General features: G+C 41.5%; 1 protein-coding gene across 3 annotated transcripts in view; it reads left to right on the top strand.

Annotated features, from left to right (window-relative positions):
• Nucleotides 1–26529, top strand: part of LOC124870114 (epidermal retinol dehydrogenase 2-like) — a 46684-nt gene extending 20155 nt beyond the window's left edge. For all 3 annotated transcript variants that reach the window (XM_047368625.1, XM_047368624.1, XM_047368626.1), the window contains exons 6-7: nucleotides 9827–9952; nucleotides 25369–26529. In XM_047368625.1, coding sequence (XP_047224581.1) covers nucleotides 9827–9952; nucleotides 25369–25465 — 223 coding nt within the window. In that variant the 3' untranslated portion in view covers nucleotides 25466–26529. The remainder of the gene's footprint in view (nucleotides 1–9826; nucleotides 9953–25368) is intronic.
• Nucleotides 26530–27678: the final 1149 nt, after the last annotated feature.

Below are 27678 nucleotides of genomic sequence, written 5' to 3'. Positions count from 1 at the left end.
ACAGCACGCCATAAAGCGGAGGACATAACGCAGCAATGAGCACCCAAAGCAAAAGCCGTGCACAAAGCCCACACCATGGAAATGCGCCCCCACCAGCCCTCCAAATACAAAGCCCCATGCGAAAGTGCACCCCTGTGAGAACACCCACAGCATCCAGGTCCAAGAACATGCCCGACACCCATACCCCTGCCAGAATTAGCCCCGTGAGAAAACCCACACACAAGCCCACAAAAAACAGAGCCCACAGAGCCAAAACCAAAATCCACCAAGAAGCCGAGACCAGTCCACCCCAAGATCAACCCCGGCCAGCCCTATGCAGACACATCCGACCCCCCTTCCCTTGACAGATTCGGGACTCGCGTCAGGAACCGGAACCCAGACGAAGCCAAAGGCTCCCCACCCCAACTAGGTGACGGAGCCCATTAAAGGAGCCCAGAGAGATTACTCTGATGTGGAGGCAGAGGCTGTCTCAAGACTTATATCATCAGACTTATATAGTGGTTAATATTAAGAAGGTTTTTATTTTTCCAATTCATGAGGATAGTTTTCTTAGCGATACATAAGGCAGTGAAAACCATGTGAGCTGAATTTGTCTCTATGGTGACATCATCTAAGATGCCCAACAAGTAAACTGAGGGGGAAGGTGAAATATTACATCTCAGACACTTTGATAAGTCTTCACATATCAGGCGCCAGAACCTCTGAACAGGTGTACATAACCATAGTGCGTGGATGTAATTGTCAGGTATATTGCCTGTGCAGTGTAAGCACGTATTAGATGGTGCAAAATCCATCCTGAACATCCATTGAGCTGTATAGTATACTCTATGAAGGATTTGATATTGTATTAATTGTAAACTGGTGTTACTAGTCATTTTAAAAGTTCTAGAACATCTGAGACCAAAATGTTTGGTCAAAGTTGACTGATTTGTCCACCTCCCATTTCATTATAGGAAGGGAAATTGATTAATCTATATTAGAGAGTGTCCTGTATATCTTAGACATTAATTAGGGGGGGTTGACTTTTAGGAACTCTAGTACACTTGATGGCATTTGTAACCCAATCTTTTTTAAGCCTAAATTTATTTTTTATTATGGATTTAATTTGTTGATATTCTAAAAATGTATTCTTGTCAATCCCATGGTTTATGCATTTTGATGTTGGTGTGGCCATGGGTGGAGATTTTTGTGGCTTGCCCATTACAGTGTTATCAAAACATTCGTCCACGTAGCTCTCCAGGGTGTCCAAGGTTTCCTTGTCCGTTCGTCGTTCGTCGTCTTCCGCTTATCCAGGACCGGGTAGCGGGGGCAGCAGACTCAGCAGAGACGCCCAGACGTCCCTCTCTCCAGACACCTCCTCCAGCTCCTCCAGGGGGAGCCCAAGGCGTTCCCAGGCCAGCCGAGAGACATAGTCCCTCCAGCGTGTCCTGGGCCGTCCCCTGGGCCTCCTCCCGGTGGGACGTGCCTGGAACACCTCCCGAGGAAGGCGTCCAGGAGGCATCCGGTATAGATGCCCGAGCCACCTCAACTGGCTCCTCTCGATGTGGAGGAGCAGCGGCTCTACTCCGAGCTCCTCCCGGATGGCCGAGCTCCTCACCCTATCTCTAAGGGAGTGCCCGGCCACCCTACGGAGGAAGCTCATTTCAGCCGCTTGTATCCGTGATCTCGTTCTTTCGGTCATGACCCAAAGTTCATGGCCATAGGTGAGGGTAGGAACGTAGACCGACCAGTAAATTGAGAGCTTTGCTTTTCGGCTCAGCTCTCTCTTCACCACAATGGACCGGCACAGCGCCCCCATTACTGTGGCAGCCGCACCGATCCGTCTGTCGATCTCCCGCTCCATTCTTCCCTCACTCGTGAACAAGACCCCGAGATACTTCAACTCCTCCACTTGAGGCAGGAACTCCCCTCCAACCTGAAGAGGACAAGCCACCCTTTTCCGGTCGAGTACCATGGCCTCGGACTTGGAGGAGCTGATCCTCATCCCAGCCGCTTCACACTCGGCTGCGAACCGCCACAGCGCATGCTGTAGGTCTTGGCTAGAGGGGGCCAGCAGGACCACGTCATCCGCAAAAAGAAGAGACGAAATCCACTGGTCCCCAAACCAGACCCCCTCCGGCCCTTGGCTGCGTCTAGAAATCCTGTCCATAAAAGTTATGAACAGGACCGGCGACAAAGGGCAGCCCTGCCGGAGTCCAACATGCAATGGGAACAGGCCCGACTTAGTGCCGGCAATGCGGACCAAACTCTTGCTCCGCTCGTACAGGGACCGGATGGCCCCTAATAAAGGGCCCCCGATTCCATACTCCTGGAGCACCCCCCACAGGGCATCACGAGGGACACAGTCGAATGCCTTCTCCAGGTCCACAAAACACATGTGAACCGGTTGGGCAAACTCCCATGAACCCTCGAGCACCCTGTAGAGGGTATAGAGCTGGTCCAGTGTTCCACGGCTGGGACAAAAACCACACTGTTCCTCCTGAAGCCGAGGTTCGACTATCGGTCGGACTCTCCTCTCCAATACCCTGGCGTAGGCCTTACCAGGGAGGCTGAGGAGTGTGATCCCCCTGTAGTTGGAACACACCCTCCGGTCCCCCTTCTTATAAAGGGGGACCACCACCCCAGTCTGCCAGTCCAGAGGCACTGTCCCCGACCGCCACGCAATGTTGAAGAGGCGTGTCAACCATGACAGCCCTACAACATCCAGACACTTGAGGTACTCAGGGCGGATCTCATCCACCCCCGAAGCCTTGCCACCGCGGAGCTTTTTAACCACCTCGGTGACTTCAGCCTGGGTGATGAAAGAGTCCAACCCCGAGTCCCCAGCCTCTGTTTCCACCACGGAATGCGTGATGGCAGGATTGAGGAGATCCTCGAAGTACTCCTTCCACCGCCCGATAATGTCCTCAGTCGAGGTCAGCAGTCTCCTGCCCCCACTATAAACAGTGTTGGCAAAGCACTGCTTCCCCCTCCTGAGGCGCCGGACGGTTTGCCAGAATCGCTTCGAGGCCAACCGGTAGTCCTTCTCCATGGCCTCACCGAACTCTTCCCAGGCCCGAGTTTTTGCCTCTGCCACAGCCCGGGCCGCAGCACGCTTGGCCTCACGGTACCCGACAGCCGCCTCAGGCGTCTCACAAGCCAACCACAGCCGATAGGACTCCTTCTTCAGCTTAACAGCATCCCTTACTGCCAGTGTCCACCACCGGGTTCTGGGATTGCCGCCACGACAGGCACCGCAGACCTTACAGCCGCAGCTATGGGCAGCAGCATCGACAATAGATGCAGAGAACATGGTCCACTCAGACTCTATGTCTCCAACATCCCCCGGGATCTGGTCGAAGCTCTCCCGGAGGTGGAAGTTGAATACATCCCTGGCCGAGGGCTCCGCCAGGCGTTCCCAGCAGACCCTCACTATGCGTTTGGGCCTGCCAAGTCTGTCTGGCTTTCTCCTCCTCCAGCAGATCCAACTCACCACCAGGTGATGATCAGTGGACAGCTCAGCCCCTCTCTTTACCCGAGTGTCCAAAACATGCGGCCGAAGGTCTGATGATACGACAACAAAGTCAATCATCGACCTCCTGCCCAGGGTGTCCTGGTGCCAAGTGCACTGATGGACACCCTTATGTTTGAACATGGTGTTCGTTATGGACAATCCGTGACTAGCACAGAAGTCCAATAACAAAACACCACTCGGATTCAGATCGGGGAGGCCATTCCTCCCGATCACGCCTCTCCAGGTGTCACTGTCGTTCCCCACGTGGGCGTTGAAGTCCCCCAGCAGAATAATGGAGTCCCCGGGAGGGGCACTATCCAGCACCCCCGACAGGGACGCCAAGAAGGCAGGGTACTCTGCACTACCACTCGGCCCGTAGGCTGAAATGATAGTCAGAGACCTCTCCCCAACCCGAAGGCGCAGGGATACAACCCTCTCATCCACTGGGGTAAACCCCAACACGAGACGGCTGAGCTTCGGGGCAACAAGCAAACCCACACCAGCCCGCCGCCTCTCCCCGTGGGCCACTCCAGAGTAGAAGAGAGTCCAACCCCTCTCAAGGAGATGGGTTCCAGAGCCCACGCTGTGCGTGGAGGCGAGCCCGATTATTTCTATTCGATATCTCTCGACCTCCCGCACAAGCTCAAGCTCCTTCCCCCCCAGCGAGGTGACATTCCACGTCCCTAGAGCCAGCCTAAGCATCCGGGGATCGGGCCGCTGAGGTCTCCACCTTCGTCCGCCACCCAATCCTCTTTACACCGGTCCCTCACGGTTCCCCCTGCAGGTGGTGGGCCCACTTGGGGATGGCCTCGCGTCTCTCGTTCGGGCTTGGCCCGACCGGGTCCCGCGAGGAGCAACCCGGCCACCAGGCGCTCTCCGACGAGTCCCGACCCCAGGCCTGGCTCCAGGGTGGGACTCCGGCTCCGCCGTACCGGGCGACGTCACGTTTCCTTGTCCATTTTGTTTTATTGGGAAAATATGAGACAGTGGTTAGTATTTTACACGTTTATGTGTTCGGCTTGAATTTATTGGCTTGTTTCTGTCGTGTTTGTTTACCAGTATGCCGCCATATTACTTACGCACGACCCTCGCGAGATCGCAGCTGCTCATCACCCATAGGCAATGAGTTTCTAACAACAAAAATGGGGGGGGTTTTCAAATGATGTCAGTCACGTGACCGCACTTCGCGATCGCCATCTTGGGTGGCAGCTGCAGAATGTTTTCGTTGTTTTCGTGTAAACAATGAAGCAAAACTCCAGACCATTCATTTAACTATGGGGAAAACTTGCCCGAATGTGGGTTGTGCTGCGCGTGGTGGTCAAGAACAACAACGCAACCAACTTGATCAGCTGGATGTAGTCTGCTAGCTGTGACAAAATCAGTGTGAGAAAACAAAAACACTGAATAAACAACGCCAACTACTGTGGCTGAATCGGATTTGAAAGGCACTCAGCACTGCCACCCAGCACTCAGCCTACATCAGTAAGTTGCGCTCTCACGTCTTGACCAGCTAGATGTAGGCTGCAGTTTACCTTTACCGTTATACTGTAAATGTATTATCTAGTAATATAATTATTATGTAATTATCCTATAAAGGGCAATATTGAACTTACCATGGATTTTTGCCGATGTTGTGTCTATGAAAAGATTATTGCATTCTTGTCTAAAAATTTGAGTTAGCTTGCGGGAGTGCTTGGTTATCGTTGCAGGGGCTTCTGGCAAGTTTTTCGGGGATTTTTTAAAACCAAATTTGTGGTGAAGTAACAGCTGCACCAACACTGAGATGGCTGATCAACTTACAGAAGAGCAAATTGGTGAGTTCAAGCAGGCCTTTTTGCTCTTTGACAAGGATGGAGATGGCAACCTCACCACTAAAAAAGAAAAAAAAAATTATGTGCAGCCAATCGTTCGGATTTGCGCTAAACAAACCAACATATGGCTCCACCTTGTGGATGACTGGAATTGTCTTGAGGTACGTGGCCTAATCAGGAGGCTGTAACGACTCTAGATACTTTTTCGACTCCACGGTCGAAAAGTATGCAATGTTGCAATGGTGTGAAAAGCGTGAAGTGATACGGAGACACCCAAGATGGCAGACTTGAAGTGAGGCTGCGACTGTAGTGACATCAGTGAAAACCTCCCATTGCCATGAAAAAAGTATCTTAAAAATAAAATAATTATCTGCTTCATTTGTTTCCTCACACCATGTTTACATCCTGCCACCCTATCCTATCCTGGGAAGATTTTTTCTTGTTTCTCTAACTAGTTGATGGTGTTTAGAATTATGACAGTATTATGTAAATTAAGTTTTTGTAATGGCATTTAGAAGTTGTGTCATGATTGCCTTCATCCATCCATTCATTTTCTTTTGCTACATCATATTTAGGATCTTGTAAGGGAGTTTTGTTAGGGAGTTTATCCCAGCTGCTAATGAGGAAAAGGTAGGGTACTCCCTGAACAGATTGCAGAAAGTTGCATGGCTTAAAGCCTTCATAAAATATGTTAAACATTTAGAGAATGACTTGTTTAAATTCTTTGTGACATTTAAGCCCTTTTTTAGTTGTTTTTTGTGTTTATAGTGTTTCAGGGATACCTCATTATGACATGTTCATGACTTAAAATTAAAACCATAGGACTGGGACTTGTTAGTCTCTGCTAACAGGCTAACCTATGCTAACCTCATTAATACTATTACTGTAATTATTTAACTCTCACTTCATTGATTCCTAATGCATCTGTGTGACTTACTTTAGTTTCTACAACTTATACTGTCTTTGTTTTCCAGTAATAAATTACTATAATTTTTTTTAGAAAGGTCTGTTTTTTTTTATGTGGAAAACATATTTACTTGCTGTCAGTACCAGGACCTGAGTGGCTTGATGGTGGCTTCTCACATAATAACTACTAAATAAGCAATATATAAGCAAAATAAGCACACATAAATGGTCAGTCTTCCAGATTGTAAAAGTTTGAATTATCGAATCGAACAGGAGCGGAAGCTTCCTCCCACAGTCCAAAGACATGCCTGTTAGGTTAAGTGGTCTCTCTAAATTGCCCTTAGGTGTGTGAATGAGTGTGTGCATTGTTGTTTGTGTGTTGCCCTGCGATGGACTGGCGACCTGTCCAGGGTGTACCCCAGCTCCCGCCCATAGACTGCTGGAGATAGGCACCAGCTTCCCCGCGACCCACTATGGAAGAAGCGGTATAGAAATGAGAAATGAAGAATACCTTAGGGCGTGTATAAGAAGTTTTACAATGTCTTAGAATATGGGTGTCCAGCTCCAGCTTTCAAGGACTGGTGTGCTGTCAGTTTTTGATGTCTCTGTTCCAACACAGCTGATTCAAATGGTCTATCTCATTTTGATTTTGATGCTTGCAACATGTTCTAAAAAAGCTGGGACAGAGGCATGTTTACCACTGTGTTACATCACTTTTCCTTCTAACAACACTCAATAAGTATTTGCTTATTGCTTGCTTGATGTACAACTTCAGTTGCTCAACCGTCCAGTCCGTTGTAATTTGTTATGCTTCATAATGCATCACACATTTTCAGTGGTAGACAGGTCTGGACTGCAGGCATGCCAGTCTAGTACCCGCACTCTTTTACTACAAAGCCATGCTGTTGTAACACTTGCATGTGGTTTGGCGTTGTCTTGTTGAAATAAGCAGGGAGGTCCCTGAAAAAGACATTGCTTAGATGGCAGCATATGTTGCTCCACAACCTGTTTGTACCTTTCAGGATTAATGGTGCCTTCACAGATGTGCAAGTTACCCATGGTAGAGATTACAGTTAACTATGGTCAAATGAGCCCACGTCCAGAGATGCTGGCAGTGTTTCTGGGTGTTGTTGATGCCTTCTCTTTGCCTGGTAGTTTTGAGCTTGCAGATGTAGCAATAAACTGTCTTAACTGACAATGGTTTTCTGAAGTGTTCCTGAACCCATGTGGTAACATCTGTTACAGATTGATGTTGTTTTTTTAATGCAGTGCCTCCTGAGGGGTCTAATGTCACAGGCATTCAATGTTGGTTTTCAGCCTTGCCGCTTACGTGCAGAGATTTCTCTAGAATCTTTTTATGATATTATGGACTGTAGATGTTGATGAGTTGTTAAACTGTTGGACTATTTGCTCACTCAGTTGTTCACAAATTGGTGAACCTCGCCCCGTCCTTACTGGTGAACCACTGAGCCTTTCAGCGATTCTCCTTTCAATGAACCTGTTCACCTGTGGAATTTTGCAAACAGGTCTTTTTGGAGGATTCCTCAACTTTCAGTCTTTTGTTACCCTGTCCCATGTTTTTTGGAAAATGTTGCAAGCATCAAATAACAAATCTGTGAATAGCAAAAAAACAATAAAATTTATTATTCTAAACAATAAAATATCTTGCCTTAGAAGTGTAACCATTTGCATATAAGTTGAACAGGTTTTTCAAATGATGGTATTGTTTTTATTTGCAATTTACACAATGTTTCAACTTCACTGACCATTTGAATTAGGGTTGTACATACCCCATGCACAACCTTGTCTCCTTGCCCCCATCTGACAGACACTTCAATTTTCTTCCCAGGGCCATTCCGGAATTGAAAGGGAATGCTCCCCCTGTTCAATCCTTGTTCTCCTCCCCATAACCTTCATCAAGGTTTTTTGTGATTTAATGTCTGTGGTAACGTGGGATCATGTGCAATAGCATGACTGTGCCTATGTGTAGAGATGAATATGAGTGTTGCCGTACATCTGGAATTTCATTGTGCTGTTGTTTTTAATGAGCAATGACAATAAATTCTTATTCTGATAAACTTCTGCAGAGACCTGCTAATGAATCATTTGATTCAGGTGTGTTCCACCAGGGAAAGAACTAAAACATGCAGGATATTGGCCATTGAGGACTGACTTTGCACACCATTGTCTTAAAAGCTTTACTAGTCGCTGGGCTAAAAACAACCACTATGAATAGCAAGTCACGATTAAAATATTATATTTATATTATATTTTTTATATTATTCAACAGATTTTACTGCAGAGGTGCTTCCTAAACACAAACCGACTCTTGCAGAGTGTTAAAGCCAGATGCTGCTACTTCTGCTCCCTACTTTTTCAGTAAGCCGCTACTAGCTTTAATGCCCTGAAGTCACTTTAAAACCATCATGTTAACTAACCATCTGCAGACACACCCAGTTATACTGCAGAGAGATAGAAAATGACTGCAAAGGTAAATTTGGGATTTAGGGTATTTTACGGATTATATGAACTAAGCTCTTACACTACTCCCTGTTCTGTCTTTAAGAAGGTTGTTTACATTTTCACCAAGGTTGTAGAGATGATGTTTTGGCAAAGTATTGGCAGCCCATAGACGACTGCAAGTTTAAAATATAAATGATTGGAATTACATCTTCTGGCAAAATGGAGCAGTCGGACAAGAAAACCTGCATGTGTTTAAGACCAGCTGAGTCTGATGCATGAAAATCCACATGGCTCTCAACTGTAAACAATCAAGCCTCTACTGTATACATTTTGGTTTTACCACTGAATACCACATGGACAGGCAAATTTCAAGCTTTTTGCTCACTATATGTAGTATTACACTAAATGTTGTTTCAGACTAATGATACAGACGGAAATAATAAAGTGAAGCGGCAACATAGTAAAATTACATTAATATAGTTTGATATAGAAAATATAAAAGAGCTAACTGGAGGTGTGGTGCACACTTGAGTGGATGTGTTTTGTGACAGATTGATGGCCATCCAGATTTAAGTTGAAATAGTAAAAATTCTTCAAAAGGTTTGGGAATAAATCCATTGATATCATCATGCTTAGGAATTCTGTGCAGTGACCTTATCCATACAATCCAAAATGGTCAAATTTAATTAACTTTTTATTTTACTTTAATTTTTGCAGATTTTACTTTAATTTACTTTGATCAGGTTTTGTCAAGTTTTGGTAAAAGGTTGTGGTAGTGTTCTCTCATAAGCTGGAAACTTCCATAACTTTCCAGCTTGTATTGGCTGAGGATGGTTTTGAAATCGTTATATGTTTAGGTTTACCTTGCAGAAATGGTGCTGCAGGTGAATGGAGAGATCGTTGAGCTGGTGAGCATGATGTGCATTTTGGCTAGCAGACAGTTAGATCTTGCATTTGAGTAGTATTCTGAAAAACATCTCTTTATGTTGCCAGAACAAGCTGTAAAGTTCAGTCTTAAGTAAAAACTACTTCTACTTTGTTTCCAAGAAAGTGTTGATGCATAAATTGCTGTGTGTATACTAAAAGTATTTTTAGTTTACATTATTCTGTGGTTGTAATCTTCTTTTTCATTCATTTTGTTTGTTTTCAACAGGTGGCCAAGACTCCTGCCAATCCTGAATGCAGAGAGCGTAGCCAAGAAGATTATTCATGCTGTACTCACAGACCAAGTCTACCTACTACTGCCTAAAAGCATGTATTTCATCGCTGCACTGAAGAAGTGAGTTTGCAGCCTCAAAAACACTACAATCTGTTGGAAAGCAGGCCTGTCCTTAACACATAATTTCTACCAGCTTAGTAACGGTTATAGCAGACAGTGATCAGAAAGTCCTAAAGCTGCTCAGGTAACAGCGTGATAAGCATTCTTTAAAAATGTGTAGCAGTGGTCTAGTGTGTGTGTGTCCTTGGTGTGACACTGGTTATGCTGTCTGATTTTAGAATTTCATTGGAGAGGTTTGCGTTGTTATAACACCCCCAAGAACAATAAAAAGAGGGTCTATTATAAGCTCAGCAAGCTGTTTTTCAACTTCTAATGTGCAGGCTTGTGGTGGGATGTAAACACTGGCCAGAACAAGCGAGGAAAACTCGTTGGTAAATAGAAAGATTTAAAGTTGATTAAAATGAAACAGTGGCGCAGTTGGGTAGCACTGTTGCCTTGCAGCAAGAAAGTCCTGGGTTCGACTACTGGCCGAGGGTCTTTTTGCATGGAGTTTGCATGTTCTCCCTGTGCATGCGTGGGTTCTCACCGGGTACTCCGGCCTCCTCCCACAGACAGTCCGAAAACATGACTGTTAGGTTAATTGGTCTCTCTAAATTGCCCTTAGGTGTGAATGAGTGTGTGCATGGTTGTTTTTCCCATATGCCTCTGTGTTGCCCTGGGATGGACTGGCGACCTGTCCAGGGTGTACCCTGCCTCTCGCCTGAAGACTGCTGGAGATAGGCAACAGCTCCACCATGACCCACTATGGAGTAAGTGGCATAGAAGATGAATGAATGAATAAAAAAAATAACTCCAGGTGAGAGCCACGTCTTCTGCAACACTTTGGCATTAGTACATTTCACTAGGGCTGGGTATTGTGGCTAATTTTCTAAATCGAGTCGATTTTGATTCATAAGGTTCTGAATCAATTATTTTGCGATTCGATTCAATTAAATTCATTATGGTCTTAAATAATTAAAATGGCTCAACTAAGTTACAAAATACAAATGTACTTTATTTTTTATCTTCACCGTAAACAAAACATAAAACAGAAAGTCCAGACTTGTAAATTGGGCTTAAAATTGAACTGTAAACAAAACCGTCAAGTCTCAAAAGGGCAAACTTGAAATGAAAAAGGAAGTGCAAGTAAAACTGTACTTGGAACTACAAGTTTCCATAACTGCAAACTGCATTAGGGCACTGTTTCTTTAAGTTCAAAATTAAATAATAATGGTAACAAAACTACAAATAAACTTAAACTGTCAAGACCTGTCAATGTGACTTTGTGCTCACTTCTCACTAAATGTGAGATTCTTGTGAAGGAAAAGGAGCTCATTGACATGATCCGGGGTTAGGCAGCTCCTTTTTGCAGTGACAATTTCACCCGCAGTGGAAAACAACCTCTCTGACGAAATACTGGTCCCTCCGACACAAAGGTATTGCTTAGCAATTCGAGCCAACTGCGGATGCTTTCATTTGACCTCCACCAGTTCAGAGAATTCTCATTCAGCCCATCAGGGTTTTCTGCCCTGTATCTTCTTATTTCATTTTCAGCCCTCATTGCTGGAGTTTTTTGTCCATGGTTCTTTACTATTGGTGTGTAGACTGTACCAAGGAGAGACTCCAAGGTGCTAGATTTCTTAGGCTTCTTGGGCAAAGTTGCTTCACCCATCTCCTGAGCTCCTTTATCGATATCAATACCCTCAGTATTTTGCTGTTGAAAAAGACTGGAAAAACCCCCAGAAATAAATAGATTGAAAATCATTTATAAACTCTAAAATTATATAATATTTCTTACAATCCCACATAACTATTATTTAATACATGTTTTTTGTCTAAATACTTACATCACACGCTGCAGTGGCAGCCTCAGTCTGCAGTCTGGAGAAGGTTTCAGTCTTGCTCTACAGCAGACAGGAATGGAAGGGTCTTAAAACGAGGATCCAGTGCTGATGCTGCATACAATGTGCCTTTCTGCGCATCATATGTTCAACACATTTCACAAATCATTTTAGTTATAACAGTATGAGTGAGGATAAACCTTGTGTTTGTACAGACGCAACAGCATACATACAAACAAAAAAATTGCATGAATTATGAATCATTAACTGCTACAACGAATCAGTAATACACAAAACAAAAAGTTTGTTTTTTTGGAATTCATGATAGAATCTTTTTAAAATGTTGATTGCCACTGAATACTGCAAACACACAGAGAGATAAAGGAAGCTTAGCCTACCTTGTCTGCAAGTTATTCCTAACTGCAGCCTTGAAGTCCCTCACCAGGGTGGAGTCTTGTGGGCTAGGGGAAAAGGCATTCTGGAGCACGCTGAGAAGTGGAGCAATGGCAGATAGAGTTGGTTGCTTGTCCTCAGACATTACCAGTGTGGCTTTTTTCATTGGTTGCAAAACCCGCACCAAATCTTCGGCAATTGTTACGTCCTCCTCTGTTAAGGTGCACAAATGTTTTTCATTCCTTGTGAAAGGAGAGTGGCAGAGATGGCTGGCTGTTGCTCTAAAAAGCGCTCCAGCATGTCCAGCACACTGTTCCACCTAGTTACAACGTCAACTGTTAGCTTGTGCGCTAGCTGTTGAAGTAACTTCTGTTTTTCTTTTAGTATTTTGTTTGCCGTCGTACTTTGGTGGAAAAACGTTGCTATGCGCCTCACACGGGCAAGCAGGCGTGACACAGCTGGGATCTTTAGACCTGCTTGTGAGGCCAAATTCAGTTTTTGCGCAAAGCAGCCAACGTGCATTATCTCCACCGCACCAACCATATTTGCAGCGTTGTCTGTAACGACTGCTGGATCTTTGCTGGTCAACCCCCATTTCTGAATGGATCCCATCAACATATCTGCTATATTACTAGCTGTGTGGCTTGTGTGAACCTCGGTGGTCTCTAGCACATGAGAGATGAGGCACCACTCATTGTCAATATATTGACAAGTCACTGTCATGTACGACTGCGTTGACAGTGACGTCCATGTGTCACACGTTATGCCGACTCTTTCTGCTGGTTCCATTTTCATTAAGATGTCGTCTTTTACACGTGTGTACATCATGGGGATGACCGTTTCAGTCAGATATTTACGTTGCACCATAACATAGTGTGGTTCGAGCACATGAAGGAGTCGTTTGAAGCCTTCATTTTCTACTACCGAGTACGGCCGTAAATCTTTACAAACAAAAGCTGCGTTGGCCTCTGTTATCTTAATGGCCCGCAGAGAATCGGCTGGTAATTCTATCGAGTCTCTTAGTTGCTAGATGCTAATGTTAGCATAGCATGATGCCTCGTCAAGTGGTTTCTTAAGTTTGTAGTATTTCTACAATAACTGACCTCTGCTTGGCAGATCTTGCAAATCACTTTGGTTCTGTCCAGCTCTTTGTCATTTTTTGTCGTTTTGAATCCAAAATGATTCCAGACATCAGATTTTAGTTGGGATGGCTTGTTGAGCGCAGCCTTACTCGCGGTGGCCATTTTGTGAATACACACGCATGTGTTTGAACGTGAACCTGACCTCACGCACGAGACTGTTGAAAGATCGATTTCATGACTTATGAATTGATATTGCTTAATTTAAATGGAACCGATCCAAAATTGATTAAATCGATTTTTTTACCCAGCCCTACATTTCACCTCTTTTCTTTTTCCCCAAGAGCTCCACTTTGTTGATGTTTCATTTAGTATTCAGTTAAACAGAAAAGTGTGATCTGCCAAGCTATAATTCATTCATTTTGTTAGCCAGGGAGCAAACATTAGCCAGGTAGATTGAATAGAAATGAATCAGACAGAACATGAAATGTCCCTGTGTATCAACAGCTAAGTGATATCAAATAGAAACAAACCAGAGAGCTATAATAAAACAGTAAATGAAGAACTTTACATTTGTGAAAAAAATACAGGGAGTGAGTAACCCTTTAGCTAGTTTTCCTGTCTCCCACCAGCTGCACTGGGTCGATGGCGAATCCCCGAGAGAGCTGGCCTTCCTGATCACTTTATTCAATTGATTTCTGTCAAATGAGCTGCTGTTGAATTAAGTGCTAACAGATAGGTGAGGAAGGTGGAGGAGTTCAGGGTTCAGGTAACCCTAGGAAATGAGATTCATCCTTGGCTGAGAAACACTGACTGACTCTCAATCTCTGCATTATATATGTTTAAAGAAAACAAAATTGTTGCTTAGTGAAAGAAAAAATCTAAAAGCTCGTTTGCTAAAATTATGGACTGAATCATGTTAAAACTTGAAGAAATTAGTGCTTGAAAGCCACTGCTTTCAAGCACTAATTTCCACTTAAAAAGCCACTTAAACGGCATCTTGCAATCCTCTGTTAGGCTTTCGGGTAAAGTGGAGTGGGTCAAAGGGCCGTTAAGTTTTCCTTAAGACTTTTTTGACGGTACCAATTTCCAAAATATTTTCATTGGAAATTGGGTCATGGTGATAGGCTGGAAGAATCTGTGTATGATTCATTCTTTGGTTTTCCCATTTCAAAACAAAATGGCAAAAAGATAGAAGTTTTTCCATTTTTTAAAACCTAAATGTAAATATGTAATACCGGACTAATTAGAAATCATTCTGAGTTTTCTTACAAGGCATTAAATAATGGACAAAAGGTGCAAAGTGCTCTCCAGAGGGGAATGTAGGACCACATGACAGTTTTTCCAGGACCAGTTCAGTTACAAGCAAGGCATCCCAAAGAACAAGTACAAGTTCAGTGCAACTGAAAATTAAAACAGATCGTGAGGTGCTTTTAGCTAGAGCAGCAGCTATAAAAAATAAAGAAGCAATTGAATTAGAAGAAACCTGTTTGAAGTTAACAAAAGAGCAGCTATAAATTGAGACTTAGCTTGCCATTTCAGATGCTAAACTAAAGGTGTATGAAGAGAGTGAAGATACCCAGAAGTCTGTGGTTGATTCTTTACGAGCTATTCTAAAACTTAAAACTGAATCTGTTCATTCTGCGGACAAACCAGTAAAGCAAGAAATATTTGATGATGGACATCAGACGGAGGCTGATCTCCCTCCTACATCAAGGAAGTTTTACTCGCAATGTGCTACAAAACATGGCCAGCCTTCTGATTTCTTTCCAGATGATCTGTACCAGGTTTTGCAGCAACAAAATCATCATACTGAGATGCTCACAAAACAGCAAAGTCTTTCCCGACTTCCTTATAGAGAAATTCCAGTATTCACGGGTGACCCTCTTACCTACAGATCTTTCATAAGAGCCTTTGAACATGCCATTGAGAACCAAACTGACAGTCAACAAGATCGATTGTACTATCTAGAGCAGTTCACAGGCAGAGAAGCACTAGATCTTGTACGCAGCTGTGAGCACATGAAACCAGACAGAGCTTACAGAGAAGCAAGGACTTTGCTTGAGCAGCACTATGGAGATAGGTTTACCATTGCCACAGCATATACCAAAAAGGCAATTCAATGGCCTCAGATAAAACCAGATGACAGAAAGGGAGTGAATGTATTTGCATTGTTTCTGATCGGATGTTCCAACACAGTGAATGGTGTGGACTATATGAGTGAAATGAACAATCCAACAAATATGAAAAACATCTTGTGTAAATTACCATACAAGTTGAAAGGAAAGTGGAGAAGCCATGCTTACCACGTTCAAGAAAGAAAAGGAACACAAGCCGAATTTCCGGATCTTGTAGAGTTCATCTACCAACAAGCGAAAGTTGCCAATGATCTGCTGTTTGGAGATATTCTTGATGTCACTCTAAGTAGTCAGAGCAGTGCAAAGATGAAATATGGCCAATTAAAATGCCTTTCAAGGGGAAGCAGTTATGCTGTGAATATATCATCCAATGGAAAAGATGCTACAAAGAGTCAACGTGAGAGAACGACTTCTTCATTCAAGACAACCAGTGCATTTCAAAGCCCGTGTCTTTATTGTGAGAACAGGCATGCTTTGAACGTTTGCAACAAAATTAAAGAAAAACCTGCCATGGACAGAATGCATTTTTTAAAGTCGCATGGTCTTTGTTTTGGGTGTCTAACCGCATGTCACCTACATGAGGTTTGCAAAAAAAGGCCTCATGTTCTGATTGTTCTCTTAAGCACCCTACTATTTTACATGTGGTAAAACAGGATGCTGTATCAGAAGAAAATTTTGTAGATGACAACCCACAAAACAGAAGTGAAGTCACAACTGCTCTCGTGTCAGCTGGATGCAAAGAAGGTGAAGTCACCGGGGCCGGAGAAACTAAATGCATACTCCCCATTGTACCTGTGCAGATAAGACGCAAGAAAAACAGAAAGATCATCAAGACTTATGCATTTCTGGATCAGGGTAGCACAGAGGATTTGGCTAATGAGTAAAATATTCGAGGAAAAAAGGGAGAAATCACTCAACCAGACATCCCAGCAACAAAGGGTAATATACCAGAACAAGATTTGCAGAAATGGCCCTACCTGAAGCAAGTTCGTCTTCCAAGACTAGAGTCAGATATTGGACTCTCATTAGAGCTAACGCACATAAGGCTATGGAGCCATGGAAAATCATCAACAGCCAGAATGATGGACCAGATGCCGTGAAAACAGCTCTGGGTTGGGTGATAAATGGACCAGTAAGCAAATGTCAGGTTAAGGAATTGTGTCACTGAAAAACAAGATTTTCTTGTCAATCGGATATCTGTATTGAACATTGAAGACATGCTGGTGAAACAATACAATGCAGATTTCCCAGAACGACAGTATGAAGATAAACAAGAGCAATCCCAGCAGGATAAGCAGTTCATGCATGATGTAACTACATCAGTACAGCTCATTGATGGTCATTATTACATCAAGCTGCCTCTGAAAGATGACAAGGTGATAATGCCATACAACCCGGATATTGCTGAACAAAGGCTTAACTCTTTAAAGAGGAAGCTTAGTAAAAACCCAGACTTTTGACAAGACTACAAGGCTTTCATGGACAACATACTAGAGAAAGGTTATGCTGTAAAGGTCCCAGAAGAACAACTTCGTCGCAGTGTTGGTCGAATATGGTTCATTCCACATCATGGAGTCTACCATCCAAAAAAGAAAAAGCTGAAAGTAGTGTTTGATTGCACCACATCTTATCAGGGAGTTTCATTGAATGATCAATTACTGCAAGGACCTGATCTCACGAACACCCTCATTGGAGTGTTGTTCAGATTTAGACAAGAACCTCTTGCCATGATGGCAGATATCGAGTCTATGTTCTACCAAGTGTAAGTTCCAGCTGAGGATGCAGACTTGCTGCGTTTTCTATCGTGGCCGGATGGTGACATGGCTGAAGAAGCCGCAGAGTACAGAATGTGTGTACACCTGTTTGGAGCCACGTCTTCTCCTAGCTGCACTTCATATGCTTTGAGAAGAACCGCTGAAGGTGGAGCCAAAAATATCTCAGCAGAAGCAGCACAGACAGTTATGACGAACGTCTACATGGATGACTGCCTAAAGTCAGTACCGACAGAAGTAGCAGTTAAACTTGCAAAAGAACTGATGAGATTGTGTCAAAGCGGTGGTTTCCATTTAACTTGGTGGATGAGCAACAGCAGCAATGGACTGGCGACCTGTCCAGGGTGTACCCCGCCTCTCGCCCATAGACTGCTGGAGATAGGCACCAGTTTCCCCGTGACCCACTATAGAATAAGCGGTAGAAAATGACTGACTGACTGACTGAGCTTTCTGTCGAACGAGCTTTGGGCATGCAATGGTGCACAAGTTCTGACAGCTTCAAGTTCAAAGTTCTTCTGTCAAACAAGCCATGCACTAGAAGAGGCATTGTATCTGTCGTCAGCTCTGTGTATGATCTTCTAGGGTTTTTGTCACCACTTCTCTTACCTGTTAAACTCATTTTGAGAGAGCTTTGTAAAGAAAAGCTCGGCTGGGATGAAGAAATCCCAGAACAATCACGACATACATGGTTAAAGTGGTTGTCGAATTTTGACATACTTTCTGAACTCAGTGTGAGCAGGTGTGTTAAGCCTGCATCATTTGGGCCCACAAAATCTGCGCAAGTTCATCTCTTCTCCGATGCCAGTCAAGATGGATATGGAGTTGTCACATATCTTTTGTTGACTAATGAACAAGGAGAGACACGAGTGTCATTCTTGATGGGAAAATCCAGAGTTGCTCCACTTAAACAAATGACCATTCCCAGAATGGAATTAACAGCAGCAGTGGTTGCAGTCAAGATTGATCGGATGCTGAGAGAAGAACTTCAAGTACCATTGGAAAAATCAATCTTCTGGACAGACAGTACTACAGTAATGAGTTACATTGAAAGTGATGTCCTTTGTTTTAAAACGTTTGTGGCAAATCGAGTCTCTTTGATCAGAGAACTGACAGATCGATCTCAGTGGAAGTATGTCAGTAGCGCACAAAATCCAGCTGATCTGGCATCAAGAGGTCTGAAGATTGAAACTTTCATTAAAAGCAAAAGTTGGTGTCAAGGACCAAGTTTTCTATTAAATCAAGAGCACTGGCCTAAACAGCCTAAACATTCAAGTTCGATGGAACCTGATGAAATAAGGACAACAGTTGCAATGACATGTACAAAACCTTGTCAGAAAGATGAGTTGCTGAGTCAACTTATTGAGTGTTACTCTAGTTGGCATAAACTCAAAAAGGCTATTGCTTGGATTCTACGCTTGAGAAAGATTCTGAGCTATCTAAGCAAAAAGAGAAAAGAAACAGAACTAAACGTGCAACAATTCGAAACTAAACCAGAGCAACTCAAAGTTTCGATTGAACAACAGAAGGCCAAACTCAAAAGGAAGTTGGATAAAAGAATGCACACTGTTGAAGATTTGTCTGAAGCAGAAACAGAGTTTGTCAAGTTCAGCCAGAAACAAGCATATGCTGACGAAATCAACACTTTGCAACAAGGGAGCACACAGGTGAAAAGATCCAGTTCAATCTTTAGATTAGATCCATACTTGCAAGATGGTGTGTTAAGAGTAGGAGGGCAGCTAAACAAATTGAAAATGCCAGAGGAGACCAAGGATCCAGCTATTCTGCATACATAGCACAAAATAGCCCATCTCATCCTTCATCATATTCACCAAGAGACAGGACATGGTGGCAGGAATCATGTTTTGGCCAGGATGCGACAACGATTTTGGATACCATCAGCTAATGCAGCTGTGAGAAAGGTTATCTCAGAGTGCAACTTCTGCAAGAGACTGTATGCCAGGCCTGGACAGCAAAAAATGGCATATCTGCCACAAGACCGTTTGCTTCCTGATAAACCACCATTCACCAACACAGGTGTGGATTATTTTGGCCCTTTTGATGTTAAAAGAGGTCGTGCTAAGGTCAAGCGTTATGGAGTACTTTTCACATGTTTAACTGTCAGAGCTGTACATGTTGAAGTTGCCCAGTTTCTGGATACAGATTCATGCATTAATGCTCTGCGTCATTTTCAAAGCAGAAAAGGACAGGTTTCTATCATTCGTTCGGACAATGGGTCAAACTTTGTTGGAGCAGAGAGAGAGTTAAGGAAAGCATTGAAAGAGTTGGATCGCTCTCGTATCAATGATGTTATGATGCAAAATGGAGCGTAAAATCTGTACTCAGAAAAGTGTTAAGTTCCGTTGTGAGGCAACAACTAGTTGTTGTTTGACCCAATCAAATGCGGGACATTGTTTCTGTTTGAAGGACACCGGAACAGGAGTGAAAAATGTGGCACAGTCCCAAACAAATCGAGACATTTGGTCACCGTAAGCAATACTTAGAAAATGAACCCTTTAAAAGTTTGTTTAACTAGAAATAAGAAGCCAAGCCAAACTCCTCAATGTATAAATTGAAAGAATAAAACAGCGAAGAGGCTCTGCCAAAACATGCTGTTTTTGAATTATTTCCTGGACTAGCAAGTTCATTTCCACACTCAGACTAATGTGACCAGGATGGCACTTCAAACACGCAGACAGCATTCCTCTTGTTTCTCCTTTTCTATTTAGAGTGATTATTCCTTATATTGTAAAGATTCTTGTCTCTTGAAAGCACTTTGACTGTCACATCCTTTCTTTTTACATAAAAGCTATTGTATTTAGGCTTTTAACAGTGTTTTCTTTTCTCTTGCCATTGTTTGTTCCCTCTTTGAATACCGTCATTGTTAAGGAGGTTTATTAGTCATTCAAAAGCTGCTAACATTAGGAAAGGACAAGCATAATTCTGACAACAAATAAATCACAACAAATAGTATTTTTTAAAACCTTCTTTCAAAATTTTCTGATTGCTGCCAAACTGGTAATTCATTTTCAGCCTGAAACATCACAGTGTGTGTGTGTGTGTGTGTGTGTGTGTGTGTGTGGATGGATGGTATAGAAAACTGTCTTTATTAAGTAAACACTGTCAGCTACTACCACTAATAATATTAATAATGATACATTTTATTTATAATACTCTTTATGTTTACAGAAGATCTCAAAGTGCAGCAGTCAAAAAACATTTAATACAAAACATAAGCAAATGTAGTGAGTGCAATAGATACAAAGAAAAATAGGAACAGGACAAAACAGGTAAAGGGAGACCATCAAAAACAATAGGCAAAAAGAAATGATTTTTAAGCCTGTTTTAAAGCATGCTGCAGTCTGTGGAGCTCCCAGGTGTGGAGGCAGTGTTCAACAGCCAATTAATTATTTTAATGACAATATCCATTATGATCAATGGGAACAACACCTTTAAGTTTTAATTAGAAGTGCGGAGAAGATTCTGGTGTTGTGTGTTTGCTGCTTCTCTAGTTTGTTTGATTTTGTTGGAACAGTCTGCAGTCCTTGGACTTTGCTGCGGTGTTGGATATTGGTTTGTTCATTCATGGGACTTTATATTCCAGTATGCAGGTGCCACTGTGTGAATCTCCCTCCTCGGCTAGCAAGATGCTTTGGCTAATCTACTGCTGTGTTTTTAAGGCCTCAATCATAGCAACGTCCCTGATAGACATCTCCATCGTGACAAGGCTAGGACTTTTTTTGCCAACCTCTCTATGTCCACAGAAGCTCCCGGAGAAAGTTCAGTGTCCGTCAAACTGGATCATCCATGTCGGTCAGCCATGCGCACAGCGCTGATGTCTTCGGAGCACGGTAGCTTATTGGATTTGTAGTTCTAATGCAACTACATCTCGTTTCTTACGTGTTGCAGGATAAAAAACACGGAGTGGATTTTATTCTTCCCAGGCCTATTGAAAGATATATGGCTGCGTCACGTCTTACAATTAAACTTTTCAATCTGCAATCTTTGACTAAGAAAGAATGCCTTATTCAGGGGCACATTCTGGATAAGGATTTCAACATCTCTCTGCTTATTTTATGGGAGTCTCCAATCACAAAGCTATTTCCATGGAGCTTCCCTCTCTGGACAGTGCCATCAAGCCAAAACGCCTGATTTATTTTACAAATCTAAAAAAAAAGATAAATTCTGAACCAGTGGCAGATGCTGGTCTTTCAAGGAGGGGAAGCTCAATTTCAAGATCGCTGATTCGCTAATTTTGCTGTCAATCAAAAAGGGATTCAGCCTCAGACAGATCATCCAATCATCATGCAGAAGTTGAGCGTCCGGGCCAGCCGAGGACAGCCCACTGCCCCATAGACCCCCAGAGATGCTGAGCGTCCGATGGGCGGGACAAAGCCCAGCATTTTTGTTTCGCTATTGAACTCACTGTTTAAAGCACTGTGAAGCTGCGGGACTGAGTGAGAGGAAAGCCACGTCGTCACCAGTGATAAGAAGCTGATTCTGAACAAAAGTTGAGCGTGTTGTAGCACATATTTAGTCAATGACATGTACACACAACAGTATGTATTTGATCACTTATTTTTTGACATTTTAGGGGGAGCTGAGCTTCCCTTGCAGTCTTAGAGCAATCGCCACTGTTCTGAACTGATTTTAAGATCAGGCCTCTGGTTTACCCCTGAGATGAGGAAAATGAAGACCGCTAGTCAAGGGCTTGAGAACTGCTTTTTAGCCTCTGGTCTGCAACTCCACAAGCTAGCTTATCAGGAGCACCGCAAAATATATCCAAGGTCCTTCAAGGAATATTGATCCCTATTTTACTCATAAACAGTCTCAAATAACCCAGGTAATTCTAAAGTACTTTTTTTTCCTACCAGCAGTCATCTCCTTATCTCTCAGTCCTGTCATCACTACCATAGTGAATCCCTATGAGAGTGGATCCTTCCATTCTGGTCACATTTCCCCCACTTTGAAATCTGCCATAATCAAACCCATCCTTCAAAAAACCACCCAGGAACTGGTAAACTAGATCGATAGATGGAGGTGTGTTGAGGACTGAAACCTCCATATATGGGTCGCATGCTCTACTGCAATGCCACGCATCGCCCCCATGTTTTAATATTAGAGATACCAGCAACCATAGTCAAATTTATTCCTGACGCCACAGTGACTGACAAGGATAATTACTGGTGTTAATGAGATCCAATTAACTTCTTAAACCCAACGGAGTTTTGTGAAGTTTGAGCTCAAAATAACGTGCAAATCTAACTGAATTTTTCTGAGAATTGACATACTCAACAATCATTATGTTAATAATTGTATTTCAAATGGCAGTAGCTTAATTTTCCATTACAAATGTGTGCAAAACTTTGTTGATATTCTGCCAATGTTGAAAAAACAAAATTTCGCAATTCTGGTGTTTCTATTAAATAAGAAATACAATTAAAATCACACGTGAATGAGTTTGTTCACGCGGTAACTCATTAAAATACATGGCGGCGACGTTATGGTGGCTTCAAGATCTTGGTAAATGCTCGCATTTCTTTGCTGTTTGGAATCTAAGATGCTGGTTAATGCCCCTGTAGCAAACTAAATTTAAAAAATAGTCCGTCTCCTGGTGGATCCAAACATGACGCGCCATCATCCTCCTGCTACTTCTTGTTGTTTTCTTTGTCTTTTTCGCCAGTAGTACCATCCGGTTGTTGATCACGTGATTTGTGTGAGGTGAAAAAGTGTTTCCATTGCAGTTTTGCGAAATACAGCAATTTCGAAACGGCCAAAAAGCCACCTTATCCTAGCGCAAAAACTTTTCATCAAAAAACAGGAGTTTTTTCGAAATAGCCGTGTTTCCATTACGTGCTTTCTTTTTTTTTTTTTTTCGTAATTACATTTTGCACAATTTGATGGTCAGTGGAAACACAGCTTGTAATAATTCTGGCCTGCCTTTGCTGCTGGTTGAGTAAAACCTGCATGGATTGCTACAAAATGTAATTTTTGGAATCTATGAACTCTTGCTTACAGCAGACATGTTGGTTGTGTGTGTAGAAGCCGTGTGGTGAACACCTGAGACCAAGGTTTGCTGTTGCGTCATTTTGGGGAGTTTGTTTATTTTCTGATACAACTGCCTTTAGTTTTAACTGTGTTTGTAGAAATGGTTTAGATCAGCTTTTAGCCAAGATTCTACTATTTCGGTGGATACCACATATGTTTATGTTTAACTAATGGATCTTGCAGTAAATAAAGTAGAAGAAGACAAGTGAAATTATGCCCCCAGTACTGGGGGTTGGGCTGCCAACCATTGGGTTCTATGAAATTCATTTCAGTTTGTTTTACGAATGTAATTTCTTTTCAGTTTTTTATTTTGCTTTTATTGTTTTTCAGAGTTTCAGGTTTTACAATGTAACCAAATTTTTCCTAAAAACATTTAATCCCATGATTGTTTTGTTGTCTAGTGAAAACATTTCCTGTTATGAAATGTAAAAAAAAAGTTAATTTTTTTTATAGGAATAATTGCTTATGGTTTTTTTTTTTTAGCTTGATAATGATTATTATTTAAAGATCTCCTATTTAGTTAAACTATTTAGTGTGTCTGTGTTCAGGACAAGACAATTATTGTTTGTGCTTTTACAGTGGTTTCTGTGTAAGTATAATTTATAGAATTCGTACTTAATTATGTTAGCCCATGATGATGAGATCCCATTGGTCGCGTTGTTTTAACTGATGGGTATCTTATACAGAGCTGTTAAAAATATTTATCTGCTTACAGATTTGATCTCTTTTTGCTTTTTTGTCACATTTAAATGTTTCAGATCATCAAAAATATTAGACAAAGATAACCTATGTGAATAATGTTTTCATTTATGAAAGAAAACAAAAGTTATCCAAACCAACCTGGACCTATGTGAAAAAGTAGTTCTTGTCCCCAGAACATAATAACTGATTGTGCCAGCCTTAGCAGCAACAACTGACCTCACATTTTCATGATAACTTAACTCATTGTGGAGGGGTTCTAGCCCATTCTTCTTTGCGGAATTATTTTCATTCAGCAAATTGGGGGGTTTTAAAGCATGACAGCCTGTATGAGAAATTTAAGTCTAGACTTTGGCAAGGTGACTCCAGAACCTTCTTTTTGTATTTGAGCCTTCAGAGGTGGTCTTGTCTTTGCTTAAGATCATTGGTTCAATGTATAACTCAAAGCACTTGAGCTTAAGGTCACAAACTGATTGCCAAACATTCTCCTTTACGATTTTTTGATGGAAAGCAGTTTTTATTGTTCCATTATTTATGTCAAGTTCTGTTTCAGATGTTTGTTTCTGAAATTATGATAGTTTTATGCCTGATATAGATAGACACACAACTTCCAAAAAGTTACACTTTTGCCTTGTCAGTCAACAAAATAAGTTCCCAAACATTTTGGGGAAATTAAGATGTTTTTTGGTTAATGTGAGACAGGCCTTTGTGTTCTTTTGGGTCACCAGTGGTTTTGGTCTTGGAAGTCTCCCAAAGATAAAATTTTTACTCAGTCTTGAAGCGAGAACATCATAGGTAAATGAAGCGGTCGAGGCCAGCAGAGTTTTAGATGTTCTGTGTTCTTAGGGACCCCCTGGATGAGCCCTTGATGCACTCTTGGAATTATGGTTGGCAGACCAGCTCACTAGATGGTTAATACATAACTAAATCCCAAAGTCTTAGAAGTGGCTTTGCAACATTTTCCTTTTGAAAAATGTCAATGATATGTTTTCGTAACTTTTTTAAATCTCTTTAGGTCAGTTGTTTTGGATTTTGAGATATCTTAACCTCGTTTATCTTGTCAGGCAGGTTCTATTTAGCTTTTCTACTGGTTCTACACGTTTGCCAGTACTTAGACATGACTATGACTAGTGACATTAAAACAACAATGTAGCTAATCATTGGTACATTCATGTTGTAATTAGGGATGGCAACTAACTTTTCCATACAGGGCCAAGTTGGTCTGGTTTGCTTTTTTCTCTTAATAAATGCAGTTATTATTTGAAAGCTGCCTTTTCTATTCCCTCCGGTTATCCTTGTGGTAATAAAATGTATTTGATCATCTGAAGCATTTGAGACCAAAAGGCAAAAACAGAAGAAATCTGTAATGGGCCAAATAATTTTTCTTGGCTCTGTGTACTAATTAATCCATTCGTTTAACATTCAAAACCTTTTGGGACTCTAAATATTTCTTTGTCTTTCTCTTAACAGTATTCTGCCCATGAAGCAAGGCGTTATGCTGGGTCAGTACCTGGGAGCCTTCAACCTTATGGACACATTCAGGGGACGCTCCAAAAAGCAAGAGTGAGAGTCAAGAATTAGAAGACAATTTAAATGTAGGAGATATAAAAACCATGAAGCCATCCATGTGAAGTTTCTTCATAGTTAATGGTTTAATTGTACACAGAAAATGGAGAACAGCTGTGTAAGGACTGCTTTTTAATTAAATGAAGTAATTTCATTGTTTATTTTTTAAATTCTCTGTTAATGTTTTGAGTTTCCTGACAAATATTTCTGTTATATCGCTAAAGTTATCTTATTTAGAACAGTACTCAATTAAATAAAGAAATATACCATTCAGCAGTTAATTAAACATTATTTCAATGTTTGGCTTTTATTTCCATTGTGCATGCTTAAACTCACTCAGAACTAGGTAAGGATTATTTCCCATTACTCTTTCTGTGTATGTCATTGAACAGAGATGTTCTGTGTGTTGCCATTATAAGCACCACATTGTTGATATGGGGGTTGATGATTCACTACAATCTAAGGAAGAAGAGATGACATATGGTGTGTGCATATTTTAGTAATGGGATTTCACCCTCTGAAACAAGTAATAAAAAAAGAAACAGCTTGTTTTTTTACTAATGTGTCAGAATCTTCAATGACATTTAATTAATCTATCATGCTTGATTCTAAATATTTTTTCAATAAACGGAGATTAATGTGTGCACTGAGCTGTTTACTGTGCCCACTGTGATAGCCTGGTGATCTGTGTTTCTGGACACATATCATAGTCGTAGAATTAGATGACTGTGTATGAATATGGAAAAATGGGTAATTGTTCGATTCTCTGATCCATATATTTTGTGTTACTAATATATTAAATTTAAAAAGAAAATGAAAGTAAATATCAGTTTCTTCGTGGGCTTTTTTTTCCAATTTCATTTTTATTTTAAATTGAAAATCCAATAACTCCAACTGTTCTACTTTTCTGGTTTGTGATAAAAATATCCGACTACCAAATATTGCATGGACCATATCTGATATACGGGTTTATAAGATCAAGACAAGATTTTTATGATTTTTGTAGGGAAGCTAAGATTGCCATTTTGTTTCCACAAATAAAGTGATCATTTCAAAAATCACAAACCATTGTGTGGGTAAAGCTTATTGCATCACTTCCCATTTGTGGATCTGTTTGGCCTTTCAGATACTCTCACTTTGATCTAATAACCATTTACTGAGACATTTCTGTGTTATTCTAACACATAAGCTTCTTTTATACCTGTTTTCTGTGGCTGTATTTACGTTTGGGAACTATGTTAAAGGGTCGCTAGCATACTGTTAGCTTCAGCACTACTATGGCCCCAGTCTGCATTTCCTGTTTTTTCTCCATCTCTGCCTAAGTCACCTCCTCTGTCCTGCTCTGTGTGTCAGATGTTTAGTTTCCTCTCTGCCTCATTTAGTGATAATGTGTTGTGATTATTAATCTGAGAATATTAATTAATATTAATATTTTAATTTTTTATCAAATAATATTTCGGTCTGTTAAGGGTTGTCCTGTGAATACCAGCCCAGTAAGGCGATGGTATTTGGACAAAATAGAAAGGTGTGAGACGAGCTCTGACATTATTGAACAGCATAAACTCTGCACATATATGGAATTAATTCACACAATTTCTTAAAATACAAGAATTTATTAACAAAAATAAGTCAACTCAAAGTCAAACATATTTCAATCGACAAACTCTTTACTATTCTAAAACAATCCAACTAAACTACCAAGCAGAATTAAAGAATAACGAAGACTAATGGGCTATGTACAATATAAACAAGTTGATTAAAGATGATTGGAAATCATGACCAAAAAGAGTGATGCAATGTTACCATGCAATGTTTATGTTTGAAAACCAAGGATTATCTTGAAGAATCTGGAAATGAAGTTAAGTTAGTCTTGGAACCAACGTAAGCAATAATCAGCAAACGTTTAGACAACCACTCACAATGCAAGAAAAGATAAAATATTATTTTAATAAAATAATGTTTTAAATAATTATCTGCTGAATAAAACCAACCTTCTGGATGACCATTTCTCAACGGTGTCTAATTAGCTGCCTTTAGTTATTGAAATAATATTCGAAGAAATATTAAGGGAGTATTTTGTATTTTGGAAAGAGCCAAATCTTTCTGGAGAAATGGGGCTTAATGGTGTTTACTTAGTTATCAAATTTAGTAAATGATGTTTAGGAACTATTATTCACTAGCTTGAAAACCAACAACCTTTCTGTTGAATACTCT

The sequence above is a fragment of the Girardinichthys multiradiatus genome, chromosome 6 (assembly GCF_021462225.1).
Source record: "Girardinichthys multiradiatus isolate DD_20200921_A chromosome 6, DD_fGirMul_XY1, whole genome shotgun sequence".
Lineage (NCBI taxonomy): Eukaryota > Metazoa > Chordata > Actinopteri > Cyprinodontiformes > Goodeidae > Girardinichthys > Girardinichthys multiradiatus.
Note: the sequence above shows the minus strand (reverse complement) of the source record. Positions and strands in the feature narration are given on the sequence as shown.